Here is a 17051-nt window from a genome sequence, read left to right as displayed (position 1 = left end):
CAGAGCAAGGAGCACCTTATCTCTGCCAGGAGCACCTGTTGCAGAGTGGCTCTCTGTACACAAAGATGCTGTATAGGACAGCTCCGGCTCTCCCGCTAAGTCTTCATCTGATCCTGCATAAAATCCAGTAAATATCTGAATAAATGTTGAGATGGATTATTGAAGTTCTATACCCAGTCTCTACTTAAAGAGGGCTTCTCAAGTAGATTTCTGCCTGAATCCGTTGCAGAAAAGAGATAATGTGTGTGTGTCTTGGGGGAAGCAAAAAAAGGCAGAGGTGGGCTTTAAGGCCTCTTAACTATTCTAAAATTCTTTGAGTCCACAAATTAAACTTGGTGCTAAGTTTAATAAAGTCCAATTATTATTTTAAACCAAAACAGAGTTTTCCTAATAATATTTCAAGGCCTTGGCCTTCCATGTACCTTTGTCACATAATGCAATTCTGTTATGGACTGAGCCCTTTTAATGTATGTAACTGTTTTAAGTACTTTGAGAAGAATTGAAGAAATAGAAGGTTGGACCTCTGTCCTCAGATATGTATCTACTAGGAAAAGAGAAATGCTTCCCACAAAATTAAGAGCGTCAACCATTTGGCCAGGTGCAGTGGCTCATGCCTGTAATCCCAGCACTTTGGGAGGCCAAGGTGGGCGGATCACCTGAGGTCAGAAGTTCGAGACCAGCCTGGCCAACATGGCAAAACCCCGTCTCTACTAAAAATACAAAAATTGGCCAGGCATGGTGGCGTGCGCCTGTAATCCCAGCTACTCGGGAGGCTGAGGCAGGAGAATCTCTTGAACCCAGGAGGCAGTGGTTGCAGTGAGCCGAGATCGTGCCACTGCACTCTAGCCTGGGCAACCAGAGTGAAACTCCATGTCAAAAAAAAAAAAAAAAAAAAAAGAGCATCAACCATTTGTGGGGGTTATTAGTTAGATACCCTTGTCAGATATACTGGCCTTGATTCTGACACTACAATAGGACTCCTCGCCTAGGCTGTAATTTTCATATGCTGTGAAAAGTGATCAGCAAAGCAACCACACAGCTTAAACTATCCAGTGGCATTTCCTGCCTGCACAGTCATGTGCAGGTGAGAATACCAAATAGGTGGTAAATGAAAGTGAAGATTAGCTAATCTCTCATAGCAATGCCATCTTAACATGTCTTTCTTTAGGCTCAGTCTCCATGGAGTCCTCACATCCTCAGAAGTATCGTTTGTGTTTTACTGAGCTGACACACCAAAGAAGTTCTGATCCATAAATAACATTTTATATTCTTCCTTCAACATCCCTTCCTTTCCCACTTTCCCATTGGAAGTGGTTTCCCTTGCTTCCCAAGAGATCTTCACCGGCAGACTGAGGGAACTCACTTCTGCATCCCCCATGCTGGTTGTCCTCTGTTTGTTGGTTCTACGCACAAACCTTCTTGACTCACCTTCCCCTCTGCTCCCTTCCACCTTCTCTTTTACCAAGGTCAGACCTAGTTTTTCCAAAGCCTATTGATCATGACTGTAGGTCAACACTATCCTAGACCCCGTGGTTAAGACAAAGATGAGTAAGATTCCCACCCCGCCCTGGAGCTCTCACACTGAAGAGTTAATTATGGGCATAAATGGATGAGTAGGTGGATGGGGGGATGGATGGAGAGAGAGAACACAAAGCCTTTGTAGACAGACATACTAAGTTTGAATCTCAAGTAAGATAGATGCTAGTTCTCTGAACTTAGGCAAGATAGCAAGAGCCTCAGATTCCTCAGCTATAAAATGAGGGTAGTAATTCCTACCTAGTCTGGGTGGTTGTAAAGATTAGAGACTGTAAATTGCTTAGGGAACTGCTTGGTTAAACATGTAAGTGATATAAGAGAAATGCAAACAAAAGGGGTGGGGGTTACCAGCAGGAAGGCTCACACCTGCAGGAGGCCACACATGAGCGTGTGTGCCTGTGCGTGTGCGCGTGTGCAGGGCCCTCCCAGCCTCCAGGTGATCTGCTGCCCCAGCACAGCCCATGCAGAGCAGAGCTGGGCAGCACAGACCTGGGAGCCAGCAAGTCCACACGGTCTGGCATTTACAAGTGAAACACATGCAACCTGCAGCTACTGCTGTTGGGACACCAGGCAACGGGTTAGAATGGAGATTGGGAAAGGGCCTCTCTGTCAAAGTTAACTACCCTATCAGTGAGGAATGAAAATCATTCCACTCTCTAGAAAACCAGGTTACTTCATCGTTTTCCTTCCAGCTACCTCTCTCTGAATGTCTAAAGTGAAGTGTTTTCCTATCTTCTTCAGCTCAGAGGCTGAGAATGGTGTGGAGGAGAAAAAGAAAGCCTGCAGGTCGCCAACAGCCCAATCCCCTCCCCCACCTGTGGAGGCCGACTCCCCAGACCAGAAGAAAATCATTAGCCTACGGTAAGTCCTCCGTTGACTCTCTTTGTTCTCTTTTGTCTTTTGGGGAGAGGGCGTTACAGGAGAAGCAGGGGTTTTTTGTTAAGAGTGAGGATGTATTAATACTATAGACAAATAATACTCCTGAGAAAGCATGATCATTTTTCCTTGATACCCAGGCAGCATCTTTTTCTCCCTCCTGCCCCAACCTTCAGCAGAGCATCTGCACCTTTCTGAAAGTGCTGATTTTGCTAAGTGATGAGGCCAGGGTGGCCCCCTCTCAGGCATATGTTTAGAAAGCTGGGTGGGGTGGGGGGAGGAGGGAGGGACAGCATTAGGAGATATACCTAATGCTAAATGACGAGTTAATGGGTGCAGCAAACCAACATGGCACATGGATACATATGTAACAAACCTGCACATTGTGCACATGTACCCTAAAACCTAAAGTATAATAATAAAAAAAAAAGTGGAAAAAAAAGAAAAAGTGGACGCAAAAAAAAAAAAAAAAAGAAAGCTGGGAAGGCTGGCCAGGTTGGATGTGCACACCTGGTGTCTCACTTTCCTGGGGGCCATGAAAAAAGCCGAGGAAAAGAATCTCCATCCCGGGGACCCAACAGGCCACCAGTTTCCTGTGACAGACTAAGAGGGAGGGCTGGTTTGGTTGTGGGGCTGGCTTTGGGGCACTTAAATGATAGCGGTTAAACCAATAGTGTGTGATGGGTGAGTGCAGTTTATCTAAACTGAGTACAGAAATCATTGTTGTCCTTCGCCATTATTAGAACTTTTAGAACTGCTACCTTCTACTTCTTTTGGTCTCTGCTAAAAGATTATTAACTCCACTTTTTGCTTCCTTCCTGGCTTCCCAGCCCATATCTTCTCTCCAAATCTATGCCTCATTCAGGACCAAGAGTAAGTCTTAACTCTTCCCGAAATTTTCCTCTTCTGACTCTAATTCCCAATTATCTTTCCATCCTTCCTGCATGCTGTTTTGTGGCATCTCACTTTTTTTTTTTTCAGTCAGAGTCTCGCTCTGTCATCCAGGCTGGAGTGCAGTGGCACATTCTCAGCTCACAGCAACCTCCACCTCCCAGGTTCAAGCTATTCTCCTCCCTCAGCCACCCCAGTAGCTGGGACTACAGGCATGCATCACCATGCCCACCTAATTTTTGTACTTTTAGTAGAGACAGGGTTTCACCATGTTGACTAGGTTGGTCTTGAACTCTGACCTCAGGTGATCCACTGGCCTCAACCTCCCAAAGTGCTGGGATTACAGGCATGGGCCACTGTGCCTAGCCAGCATCTCACTTTAGCAATTTTTTTTTTCCTCTGATTGTTTCCTCTCAAAGCCTCACCTAATGCTTCTCTTCACAAAGGCACAAGGCACATTATTTCTCACGTCTTTTACCACTGTTGGCTGACTACAGCAGGCACCTTAAAAACACTGTTGGTTTTACTCCAACTTCCCCAGGCTTCAGTAATGATAATACACTCTCACAGGGCGTGCTTGCTAAACTTCATGGGCTTGCGGTCCGTGCAACTGGAAAGCGCCCACACTTGGTTTAATGTTCCCCTCTTGCTATCCAGAAATGCTTAATAATTTTTATGTAAGGGAGCTGGGCATGGTGGCTGACACCTGTAATCCCAGCACTTTGAGAGGCTAAGGTGGGTGGATAACTTGAGGTCAGGAGTTTGAGACCAGCCTGGCTAACATGGTGAAACCCTGTCTCTACTAAAAATAAAAAATTAGCCGGGTGTGGTAGTACATGCACTCAAGAGGCTGAGGCAGGAGAATCGCTTGAACCCAGGAAGTGGAGGTTGCAGTAAGCCAAGATTGTGCCACTCCAGCCTCAGCAATAGTGTGAGACTTTGTCTCTATATAAAAATTATTAATTAATAATTTTTACTTGTTTTTATTTTATTTGTAAATAAATATTTTGTTTTTATTAATTAATAATTTTTATATAAAGGACCCCACATTTTCATTTTGCACTGGGCTTCTTGTCACCTGTAGGAAGTGAGAATAACAGGGTTGAAAAGACCCAAAGAAATCCATATTGTATACATACATACCCTGTCCGCAGGGGCCAGTGTCATGCAGATGAACCCCCTTATCGCTTGTGCCTTTTGAAATTATCAAGGGTAGAGCCACCCTACCTGTCATATTTGCTTGCAGTCCATGGATCTTCAAACAGTCGGATCATTTCCTTGCCCATTCCATTAACATTTATTAATGTGAATCAGTAGAGGTGATGAATTCAAATCTGTGAATAGTATAAATAAAAGGCAAGTTGACATTTGTACAGATAATTTTATTTTCAAATAGAGAACAAATGTTTTTTCATAGCTTCCAAAAAAATGTAATCCCTAGAATTCCCAGAGAATTTATGTCTGTGAATAGCTTCAATGGCCTGTATCTGAAATTAAATTCATTTACCTTGAACTGCTGAGGGGTATTTGCCCTGTGACTTCAGCATTGTGGAATCATACACTGTAGTGGCTAGAAGAGGCCTGGGACATCATATAGTCCATCTTTTCACAGCTGAGAAAACCAGAGCATAATTCTCTAACTTCAGTCCTTTCTGTTTCTCTGTGACACCCATGTGCCACCTGAATTACTTCAGATTGTTCTTAAATCCACTTTGAACCAATTTTTTTTTAACTGCACCTCATTTTAAGGAATAATATTGTGAAATCGTGGATTTTATGTGCCATTTCCTCCCAATAAACATTAAAGCAACTTCATAATCGTAAAACTTATTCATATATGTAACTCCAAAAATCATCCGTGCATTCTACTTTGAAATGACTGCTGTTAGCCGTAGGGTTGAAGATACGTACAAATGTACACATCTACTAAAATGGAAAACCAGGACTAGAATCGTCTTAGAAGGAAACTCTGGAGCTCTGACCTGTGTCCTTAACAAGAAAAAGGAAGACTTGGCTTCAAACATGTTTTGTGGTTTCATTTTTTTAATTCTGATTTCACTTTTATTGTATTCCCACTCTGGGATGTTTTGTCTCTTTTCCTCATACCCAATTCTTGCTTACCCTGTTAGGCCCAGCATTTTAAGCCCACATTATTCTACTGTTTTCCTCTTCTCTTTATTTATTTACTTTTTTAAATTTAACTTTATTTTATTTTTTTGAGACAGATTCTTGCTCTGTCCCCCAGGCTGGAGTGCAGTGGTGCAATATCAGCTCACTGCAACCTCTGCCTCCCGGGTTCAAGCGATTCTCCCACCTCAGCCTCCCGAGTAGCTGGGACTACAGGCGCCCACCATCGTGCCCGGCTAATTTTTGTATTTTTAGTAGAGATGGAATTTCGCTATGTTGGCCAGGCCGGTCTCAAACTCCTGACCTTAGGTGGTCCGCCCACCTTGGCCTCCCAAAGTGCTATGATTACAGGCATGAGCCACTGTGCCCAGCCTGTTTTCCTCTTCTCTTACCTCCTATTAGACTTATTGGCTCCATACCTTCTCCTAACTCCTATAATATGTATTTTTTTTGGTGCTAAATCATGTACTGCCTTTTTAAAAAAGTGTTTGATGCATGCGTGCACAGACGCCTTAAGGATACAAACTGTGTTATGGTCCCCAAGACACTTAACACAATGCCCTTCTCAATTAATACTTGTTAAATATTAGTGGAATTCTGAAACAAAAATATTCTTTGATTGAACTATAGCCGCAATACTATTTAGTAATTTGTCTCAAGTACTCCTTTTTAAGTACTGATTAAAATAGTTTTAAAATGATGTAATTATTTTCACAACTTGTTATTTCACCCTTTGTAATTTACTATTTCTACAGTTTTTGATTACAGCCTGATGAAATCATTCCAGTGTCCTAAAGCATGTGCTGTGTAAATGCTCTCAGAGTATCATGAATGATTTTTGATATCCAGAAAAGAAAAAGAAATGTCAGGTTTTCTTAGAAGATAGTGTAATAATCAAGATTTATTACAATAAATTAATGAAAAATGTATCTCATAGGCCAGGTGTGGTGACTCATGCCTGTAATCCCAGCACTTTGGGAAGCCAAGGCAGGTAGATTGCTTAAGTCCGGGAGTTCAAGACCAGCCTGGGCAACATGGTGAAACCCCATCTCTACAAAAAAATGAGCTGGACATGGTGGCACGCACCTGTAGTCCCAGCTACTCAGGAGGCTGACGCTTGAGTCCTGGACGGGGAGGTTGCAGTGAACCGTGATCATGCTGCTGCACTTCAGCCTGGGCAACAGAGCAAAATCGTCTCAAAAAAAAAAAAAAAAAAATATTATCTTATAGACACCCTGGACTTTCTTTCTTTAGGTCAAAATCCAGTTTTGATGGTGCCTCTTTAGCAAGTGATAAGAACGACTGTAAAACAGAAAGCAAAAATGACCCTAAGACTGAAAGAAAAAAGTCTTCATCTTCCAGCCAGGTAATTTGAGAATGGAATTTGTACTGTCTTAGAGGGTGACAGGACTATTGAAGCCAGTGACAAGAAGGAACCCAAGTATGCACCTTCCTGCTGGTCAAGACTAATATAGGCATAGAGTTTAGAGAATTTAGAAGAACAAACAGGCAGCAGCAGTTCCTCCAGTCCATTTTTCATCAATGTTATATTCCACAGCTCACTTTTCAGCACATTGCATGATGGTGAGTTCCATGCTGTGGCCTCGAACTCTGACAAATACCCAGAGATCAGGGACCAACACAAAGTCATGTGCTTATCCAATAATTAGCAGGACAAGGGGAGTTGTGACATCCTTGTACTGAAATTGAAGAGTCTGATAAGGCACCTGCCTGAATAGTAGTAAGCCAGCCAACTGCACACAGAGGAGTTAGACCTTTGAACAGGGTCAGGATTCTTCTCCAGATCTAATTTTGGTTCTGATTTAAAATACACCCAGATAGGAAACAAAGCCTAGTTCTATGTCATCAGAGAGTGTGATGCATGTACCGGGGCCAGGAGTTTGGGGTTTTTCTTAATTCTTCACCCCTCTAAATACGTGAATATGTGTTTCCTAAGAGCTAAACCAAAAACCATCGGCACACCCAAGAAATTTAAATATGAAATGTATTAAAATACTATGAATATAAAATTCACTTTTGAATTTCCATAGTAATCCCAGTAATAAATATCCTTTTTAAAGGTGTTTTCTTCCTCTCCAGGATCCAATCAAGAGTCACATACTGCATGTAATTGCTATGTCTTTTCTTTTGTTTTTTTTTCGAGACAGAGTCTTGCTCTGTTGCCCAGACTGGAGTGCAGTGCCACGATCTCGGCTCACTGCAACCTCCACCTCCCGGGTTCAAGTGATTCTCATGACTCAACCATCTGAGTAGCTGGGATTACAGATGTGCACCACCACACCCAGCTAATTTTTGTATTTTTAGTACAGACAGGGTGTTGCCGTGTTAGGCAGGCTCATCTCAAACTCCTGCCCTCAGGCGATCCACCCACCTCTGCATCCCAAAATGCTGCGATTACGAGCATGAGCCACCACACTCAGCCTGCTATGTCCCTTTTAATTGAAAGCAGCCCCACTACCTTTTTTGCCGTTTATTACGTTGACATTTTTGAAGTTTATGGCCTAGCATATTTTAAATCAAGCGTGCAACCACTGCTCACTGTAGCCATTGAAAACAAAAGCTCAGTGAAGCCATAGAACACCTAGCTTTAATCAAGGTACCTTTCTATAAGGTGTTTATCTATAAAATAGTTGACTTGCAGGGACCATCTATCATCTTGATGACCTGGTCTGTAGTTCTTTATGGCAAAACAGGGCCAGTTTTGCCATTGAGACCACTCTTGGTTTGGATGATAAGCCATCCAGGGCCTCCTACCCATTCTCCTTATAAGAATTTTTCTTCAGAAGCATCCTATGAGGCAGATTCATCCTGTGGAAGGAGGATAGATTTCTACCCCATAGCTCACTGCAGGCTTGAACTCCTGGGCTCAAGGGATCCTCCTGCCTCAGCCTCCCGAGTAGCTAGGACTACAAGCACATGCCACCACATCCAGCTAACAGTTCCACCGCTTAATAGCTATATGATGCAGGTGAAAGTGTTTTACAAGCTGTAAATTGCTGGCTATCCATTGTTATTGTCACAGTTGTGAAAACAGATCCCTTGAAGATGAAGTGAGTTACAGCTTTCATAGTCTTGGGCCTTCTGCTGTCCTGGATAGTGAAGTCTTTGTATGAAATCCTACTTGTCTCGACAGTAGCCTACTACTGCATCCTACTCCTGTCACTGGCTAAGGAAATGCCTTCACGATAATACAGTAGGAAGATTGGCCATATGTTGCCTTAGACTATAGGTCCTTTACGTGTATTATCCCATTTAAGCCTTATGGCATCCCTTGAGGCAGGTACCGTTTTTGCCCTCTGGTACAGAAGAGGAAACCAAGGCCCAGGGAGATTAAGTGACTAAGCCATGGTCACACACCAAGAGCTAGAGCCACTACAGCCAAGACTTCAGCTCAGGTTTACCTGACTACAAAGCTTTGAACCACTGTACTCTTCTGAGAGTACTCACTGGTACCTTTAGTACCTGGGATCCAGTACCTTCCCTAATGAGATTCCTTAGAATTTCATCCCATTTCTTATCAGGGACATCCTTGTCCAGCCTTGTTACCTCGGCAGTAGGATGACCAGCAGCTGCATCATTATATCCAACCAGCAAAGCATTAAACTTGTTAGAAAATGAAACTGTGTACCCAGACTTTCACTGTGTTTTACTGAAGGCTTGTGTCAGAGACTGTAAGATCAGTGAGAAGGAATTCCTAAAGATACTATTAAGGGAGGGAAAATTTGTTGTTGAAGTTGAATTTGTGATGTTTCGCAAGAAAGTGAGAGTGGTGATGCTTGTATTTTGTTCTCATTGTAGTACAAGGCCAATATGCACTTTCACAAGTTGTTTCTTAGTGTCCCAACGGAGGAACCACTGAAGCAAAGTAAGTTCTGACCTGTTTGACTTTTTAAGCTACGTATTTGAAAAGTTGATCACTAGTTTTGGGGAAGAAAGAGGGCATAGTCTGTGGACTGAGTCACCAAGGGTATCAGGTTTCTGAAAGTCATAACATAACACCAGCTTCAGTCAGCTTTCACCAGGCAGCGTGAAAAGATCACAGAGGAGAAAAAGAAACAGTTCTCCATGGGGTATGGAGTCACCCAAGATGGTTCCATGATACCCTTCCCTTCTTTATTTACTGCTGAAATGCACATGGTTACATTGCTTTAAGATTTAGGATAACAAGCCTGGGGCAAGGGAGGCCACTAGGAGAAGGCTAAAAGAAAACTCACATCCTTAGACATGGACAGACATGTGATGCCACTGTGAAGGGTGTGATGGTCACCTAAATATCTTGCCCAGCATGCTAGTTAAGCACGCCTACTAGGCTCTGCAGTGGTTCATCAAGAGGCCCAAAGTTCCATTCTAGCCTCTCTTGATGTGCGAAAGTTGAGGCAGGATGCTGGGTTCCTGCCATGACCTTCAAACAGGAGGTATGCGTTATGTGCTCTTCCCCTAGTGAGGCCATCTGTTTCGAAAAGTCATTACTGTAAAGACTGGGGAAAAGGGGAACAGGTGTACTAATATCAGCACATGGGTGACACACCAGCCTAAATAGAGGAGACTTGTAAAACCCCATTCTTGGTCTCTCAGGTACAATGGTAGATTTGCCTTTTCATTCTGATATTTGTACTGAAGTTGGTAAGACTTTGAATTTAAAAACAAACTGGTCGCCACAGCTTTCTTTCCGTAAAGATGACAGAAGAGGCAATAAAATTTTTGAGTATGAATATATTATCTCTGCTCATCCTTGAGTCAGCAAAATATATACACAGTTTTTATTTTAAATGGAAATTCTAAATGGTGCTGTACCTGTGTATATTTTCCCAGGCTTTACCTGTGCTCTACAGAAAGAAATACTATACCAAGGAAAGCTCTTTGTATCAGAAAACTGGATTTGTTTTCATTCCAAGGTCTTTGGAAAAGACACAAAGGTTGGTATAATTTAAAAAAAAAAAAAACACTAACCCTATACTTTACCATATATGGTAAATATTAATCATCTTAAATTTAGCTATATTTATAGACATTTGTATCATGGTTATTCTTTTATGCCAAGTTTCTTTTGTTGTAATTCCAAATACTATGTGTTCTAAATGCCTCCAGAGGACACTAACTTCCCTTTTTCCCTAAACATTATTTTCTCACTCATTTGTTTATACACATATACCTCACATATACACATGTACCTCACCCATAACCACACCCTAAATCCTTTTTACTCAGATGTCACCAGAGAGCACTCAAAGTTGTTTATATGGAGAGTGTGTGATGATTTTCAAAGACATACATTTAAACCAAAATCATTTCTTTTAAGAAACATCAGTTTTTATACCATATTTATACCAGTTACCAGTGATGTCTAGGACAGCAGGCCTATAAATAAGCTACTTATTAGCACTCCCTTTGTACCCTCACCAGCACAAAATGAGCAGGAAGTGGAGCAGTTAAGACCTAGCCTGGGTAAGTCAGACACCCTCAATCCCAAGTGTACTCTGATATTACATCTTTTCATTATTATTAAATATAGGTTTGGGGGAGCAGAGACACATGACATCCTGAGGCATTAAGGAGAACAGCCTAAAGGAATTGGCACTGCCCTGTAAACTGGGGACCGTGGGACTGTGGCCTATCAAGGAAAAGATAATTCTATCCCACTGACATTTTTTTACCTTTGAGCTATGATGTCACATCACAGTTCATTCAGGCCTCCAGGATAACACCAGAGAAACACCTTCTCAGGTTTGCATGACCTCAATGAGTTTTCAGTCATTCTGATTCATGATTATGAAGAAGCAACTTTCATACTCATGAAGTCGCTGATTAAAACTTCTTTTTCAGTAGTAGATGTGCCTTATTTAAATATTCTCTCTCAAACCACTGGCAATTGCATAAAGACCACTTAACAAATCTAACAGGAATATTTTCTTTTGTTAGTGTTGGAGCTACAGACTAGCATACTATTCTTTAGGTAAAACATATTCTTTTCATATTGATTTTTTATCATATACAGCTATGTTTAGCTAAGCATTATTTGATTGACAGTATTATCTGAATCAGTATAATACAAAGCAATATGAAGCAGTATTTCATATATTTCTACATTTCTGGATTAAAGGTCTTGTTCATGGAATGGGGAGGGGGATTGGGTAGTACTGATCAATGTGATATAGTTCTCAGCAATTCATAGACAGCCAACATCCCTGAGCAGAGCAGCAGGGACTGAAGACACTAATGAACAAAGTATTAGTCTTTGTTAAGGGATTGGGGGATTCACAAAGGCAGTCAGTGCACTTTCAAGCTAACATGATTCTAGCAATGGTTCTAAAGTTCTACTTCTACCTAAGAACTGATAAAAAGAAGTTAGAAGGAATGACCCTGGTTTTTTGAAGACATGGATATACTGAGATTGCTTTTACAATGTGTAACCTACAGAGGCAGGAGACTGAAAATTAGCAGGGCGTGGGAATAAGAACCATGATAGTGACTTATATGTTCCATCCCTTCTAAGGATGGTGTCAGAGGAGATTTGGGCTTCAGAGATGTTGCAGAATTTCCTCACTGCCAATGGACCTCAGTCCAACATGGTCCAATATGAGCTAAAGGCACCCAAACAACTGCTCTACAATGGGAACTTTCTAATCAAGTTCCCCTTCTAAAGCAGTTTACCCTGGAAAAATGTTACCATTACCCTGGAAAAATATTATCATTTACCCTGGAAAAATAGTAATAAAGTGTAGCCTTAATTTATTCCAGACCTTTTTAGTCAGCCTGTTGGTATTTTCAGATGCTAGTAAAATTAACATGCATGTATCACATTCTGTCTAAGCTCAAACTGAAAAGTGATTTAAGCTTTATTTTACAAATGTTATCTGGTTGTAATTTTATACTTATGAAGCAATTGCTTGAAAACTCCTTCTTAAGGTTGTTCCATGCCTTAGATTATGAAAAATCTAAATTTCTAGCCCTTTGTCACTGCATGTTTGTATTGCTGCTCAGAAACAAAATTAGACTCATTTTTTAAAAATCATCTAAGTAGATCTCAAATCTTTTTTTCCACATTTATCCCAACTTATAAGTTCTGAGTTGCCTCCTGCCTTTGAAAAATGTTGTGAGTGGGGTTCTTTGGCAAACAGTTTTTAGAAAATGTCTTGATTGGGTTCGCCCCTTGTTCTCCCATAGTCTTCCTGCCTAGATCATTGAGGGCAATAAATAAGCCCATCTCATAAACCCAGATGTGAATGCAAATATTCAAAATTAAAAGCTCATTTTGTGGCCAGGCACGGTGGCTCATGCCTGTAATCCCAGCACTTTGGGCAGCCAAGGGAGGCGGATCACCTGAGATTGGGAGTTCGAGACCAGCCTGACCAATGTGGAGAAATCTCGTCTCTACTAAAAATACAAAATTAGCTGGATGTGGCCGGACGCGGTGGTTCCCACCTGTGATACCAGCACTTTGGGAGGCCGAGGCGGGCGGATCACCTGATGTCAGGAGTTTGAGACCAGCCTGACCAACATAGAGAAACCCCGTCTCTACTAAAAATACAAAATCAGCCAGGCATGGTGGTGCATGCCTGTAACCCCAGCTACTCGGGAGGCTGAGACAGGAGAATCGCTTGAACCCGGGAGGTGGAGGTTGCCGTGAGCCGAGATCGCACCACTGCACTCCAGCCTGGGCAACAAGAACAAAACTCCATCTCAAAAAAAAAAAAAAAAAAATTAACTGGGTGTGGTGGCACATGCCTGTAATCCCAGCTACTCAGGAGGCTGAGGCAGGAGAATCACTTGAAACTGGGAGAGGGAGGTTGCCGTGAGCCGAGATTGCAGCACTGCACTCCAGCCTGGGCAACAATAGCAAAACTCCGTCTCAAAAAAAAAAAAAAAAAAAAGCTCATTTGCTTCCTTCAAGTTGGCAGTAGTTACATAAAGCCCATCTCTTTGAGAACATGTGAGGCATTTTCAAGAAGTAGATGTTCAAGTGAGTGTGAGTTCCTAGGGAAGGAGGGAGTCAGATCATTTTACCATGGCTGTGTGTGACTCTATTTTCAGGGATTGAAGTGATGTGATCCATTTTCCTTTGAGATCAAACTTGGTTGGAGAGGTATGACATAAATTATCATGAACTTCTGTTCTTTGTGCCATTTGATACATTCTTATAGCACATTGCATTGAAAAGAACCCACATTTGGAATCAGATTGGCTTGAATTCCATCTCTGTAACTTCTTATATATGACATGCACCTCTCTAAATAAAGTTCTTTCTTATAATATTGACAATATAGAATCATAATTAAATTAAATTTTATCTGGTAAATAGGTATCAATAATGGTAGCTTCTATAGTTACTGTTGTTGTTATTCTTTGTTGAACCAGAAAAGTATTTAGAGTTCTTTTATATCACCCATCCTGATTTCATGAAACAAGTGAGGAAGTGAATGAAGTTTTTATTCATCACTGGCCATTTTGCATATATTATCTCACTTAATCCACAGAAAATCCTAGGAAGCAGACGAGGCTATCTCCAATTTATAAATCAAAAAACTGAGGCCTAGAACGGATAGCTTACAAGGGGGAGTAGGTCATGTAGATACAGGTTGAGTATCCCCTATCCAAAATGCTTGGGACCAGAAGTGTTTTGGATTTCAGATTTTTGCAATATCTGCCAACATATAACTGGCTGAGCATTCCTAGTCTAAAAATCCAAAATCTGAAATGCTCCAATGAGCATTTTCTTTGGCCATTAATATCAGCATTCAAAAACTTTTAGATTTTGGAATAGTTTGCATTTATGATTTTCAGATTAAGGATGCTCAACCTGTAGTAACAGAACTGAGCCAAGAATTCAGGTCCCAGATTTTCTATCCAGTGATGGTCCTATCATACCAGTGCTTTTTGACGTTTTCCCCCCAACATGCACCTAGAGACAGAGGAGAGTGGGGCATGTGGAAGTTAGCCCAAAGTGGATGACCACAAGCTTGAAATTTCTTTAGAGCCTTGGGCTTATCTTTAAAATGAATATACATTTTGCATTCTATTTCCATGTCTGAAGATAAAGGTTTCCCACCAAGATCTTCAGTCCAATTGATGATTCAGATTTATCCACTGGCTTAGTAAGTCCCACTTTGAGGAGCTCAGTGATACATTCCTGCCACTCTGTAAGACTGGCTTTTCTTCATGGAGGCTGGAGAGCTTGCTGCTGGTTTTGATTTCTGTTTACCTTTTTTTTTTCCTTTAATGTGAAGATTTGAAGTGCTGTTCTGTCAAGTCTGAACTGGCATTAACTCGCTGATTCTGTTTCAGATTTCTATTCCAGCTTTCTCGGTAACCCTAATAAAGAAAACCAAAACTGCTCTTCTAGTGCCAAACGCCCTGATCATAGCAACAGTCACAGACAGGGTGAGTATGCAGCAGAGCGAGGGCACCTTTGCTTTGTCCTCCTGCTCTGGGGTCCGCTGCCTGAGGGGCCTCTTGCCAAGGACCAAGACTCCAAACCATAAATATCATCATCTCCTGTGGTGAATCAGGAAAATTCCATAAGACTAATTTTAAAAATTATAGCCTGTAGACATTCATGTAGTACTGTTTCCCCTCACAAGGTGATTTATTCTTATAGAAGTGTTGCCAATTTTGAATTTCCTGCTGACTTAATTATACTTGCCTGACCAAGGTCAAAAAAATAAAATTCTTTCTAAACTTCTGCTAGGTCAGGCTAACATCTGCTAGATCAGGCTAAACTGATACACTCAGTTCCTTTAATAGTCTTAAAGAAAAAAAAAAAAAAGGAGGCCAAGCCTTTCATCCAGCACTTTGGGGAGCTTAGGGCTGAGGTGGCAGAATTGCTTGAGCCCAGGAGTTGGGAACGAGCCTGGGCAACATGGTGAAACCCCATCTCTACAAAAAATATAAAAATTAGCCAGGTGTGATGGTGTGTGCCTGTGATCCCAGCTACTTGGGAGGCTGAGGTAGGAGGATCACTTGAGCCCAGGAGGTAAAGGCTGCAGTGAGCCATGGTTGTGCCACTGCACTCCAGCCTGGGCAACAGAGCAAGACCCTGTCTCAAAGAAAAAGAAAAAGGACAAGGCCAGGCATGGGGGCTCACACCTGTAATACCAGCACTTTGGGAGGCCCAAATGGGCGGATCGCTTGAGTCCAGGAGTTCAAGACTAACCTGTGCAACATGGCAAAACCCTCTGTCTTCAAAAAATACAAAAATTAGCCGGGTGTGGTGGCACACACCTGTGGTCTCAGCTACTGGGGAGGCTGAGGTGGGAGGATTGCTTGACCCTGGGAGACAGAGGTTGCAGTGAGCTGAGATCAAGCACCACTGCACTCCAGCCTGGGTGACAGAGCAAAACCCTGTCTCAAAAAAGTAATAAATATATGTAAAGAACAAGAACAACAAAACCACCACCTTACTGACAGGGTGAGGCGGGCAGGTTGATAGTGAGGAGTTCCTGGTGTGGGGGTGGCCAGCCTCCCCATAACCTCAATCAATACCTCCCTAGAGCCATTCCAAATAAATAAAACTTGCACCTGCTCTGCAACTGCAGGTACAGGATCAGTTTTTAGACCTGCTTTACTAACAGGTTGCCTAAACTACCTTCTATACAGAAATTACAGAACTGAATTGACTATTGAGCTACCCCAGACATGCGCAATCAGAAAAATTTACATTAAAGTGGTGTTTATTTCAGCTTGGCAAGAAAGAGGGAGTGGAGTGGTCTGGTTACTTTTCACATGAATTTTTTTTAATCTTTTACAAATTATTTCTATGAAAGCATAAACTCTACATTCTATAGATTTCATTTCTCCTTTTTCCTTTTTTATTTTTTCTTTTTTTAATAGAGATGGGGCCAAGGGCTGGTCTCAAATTCCTGGGCTCAAGTGATCCTCTCGCCTCAGCCTCCCAAAGTGCTGGGATTACAGGCATGAACCACCGTGACTTGCTATAGATTTCCTTTCTAACCATACTAGAAAACTTGCAGAGAGAAGAAGAAGGAAGGAAAGATAAAAGAGACCATTCTGATAAGCTAGAAAATATGTTAATATCTATTTGGGGATTTTTCAAAAATACTAATAGCCAACAAGCATCAGTATTTCCTCCTTGTCAGGCCATACACTAATGCTTTTCTTATATTTTCTTCCTACCACCCTGTAATGGATAACTGTTATTAAGAAAACTGAAAGTTAGAGGGGTTAAGGAATTTTCCCAATGTCACCCACTTAGTAAGTGTAAGAGCCAGAATTTGCAACTGGATCTGCCTGATGCCAGAACCCACAATATTAATTACTTTGAAATATAGTACTTGCTTGGAAATAATGCAAGTTCCCTCATTGGTGAATGAGAAGGATAATCACAAACCCATGGAAAGGAGGTCTGAAAACATTCTACGGCAAAAACAGATGAAAAAAAGTAGATTTTTATATTTTCTGAACATATTGTTTATGGTAAAATCATTTTTCCTCGTGTCATTTGTCTTCACATGATTTGTCTAGCTTTGGTTTTACCCCTTTCCCATGGCTCACTTATAAGTCTCCACTAGAAAATCTCCATATTTGTACAAGGAAGAATCTGGAAGTGGCATGAAAGAAAGCTAGCCTGTTAGAGCCAGTGGGAA

The 17051-nt window shown here is 41.7% G+C and overlaps 1 protein-coding gene across 6 annotated transcripts in view; it reads left to right on the top strand.

The window, feature by feature from the left end:
• The window catches only part of GRAMD2B (GRAM domain containing 2B), a 132350-nt gene that overhangs the window by 100950 nt on the left and 14349 nt on the right, over positions 1-17051 (top strand). For 4 of the 6 annotated variants that reach the window (XM_058440554.1, XM_032156550.2, XM_032156548.2 and 1 more), the window contains exons 2-6: positions 2278-2397; positions 6685-6796; positions 9250-9316; positions 10264-10367; positions 14734-14829. In XM_058440554.1, the coding sequence (XP_058296537.1) occupies positions 2278-2397; positions 6685-6796; positions 9250-9316; positions 10264-10367; positions 14734-14829 (499 nt within the window). Of the gene's footprint in view, positions 1-2277; positions 2398-3242; positions 3286-6684; positions 6797-9249; positions 9317-10263; positions 10368-14733; positions 14830-17051 lie in introns of all 6 variants that reach the window. The other 2 variants (XM_032156546.2, XM_032156547.2) reach the window with 1 other exon arrangement.

Source organism: Hylobates moloch, unplaced genomic scaffold (genome assembly GCF_009828535.3).
Source record: "Hylobates moloch isolate HMO894 unplaced genomic scaffold, HMol_V3 SCAFFOLD_6, whole genome shotgun sequence".
Classification (NCBI taxonomy): Eukaryota; Metazoa; Chordata; class Mammalia; order Primates; family Hylobatidae; genus Hylobates; species Hylobates moloch.
Note: the sequence above shows the minus strand (reverse complement) of the source record. Positions and strands in the feature narration are given on the sequence as shown.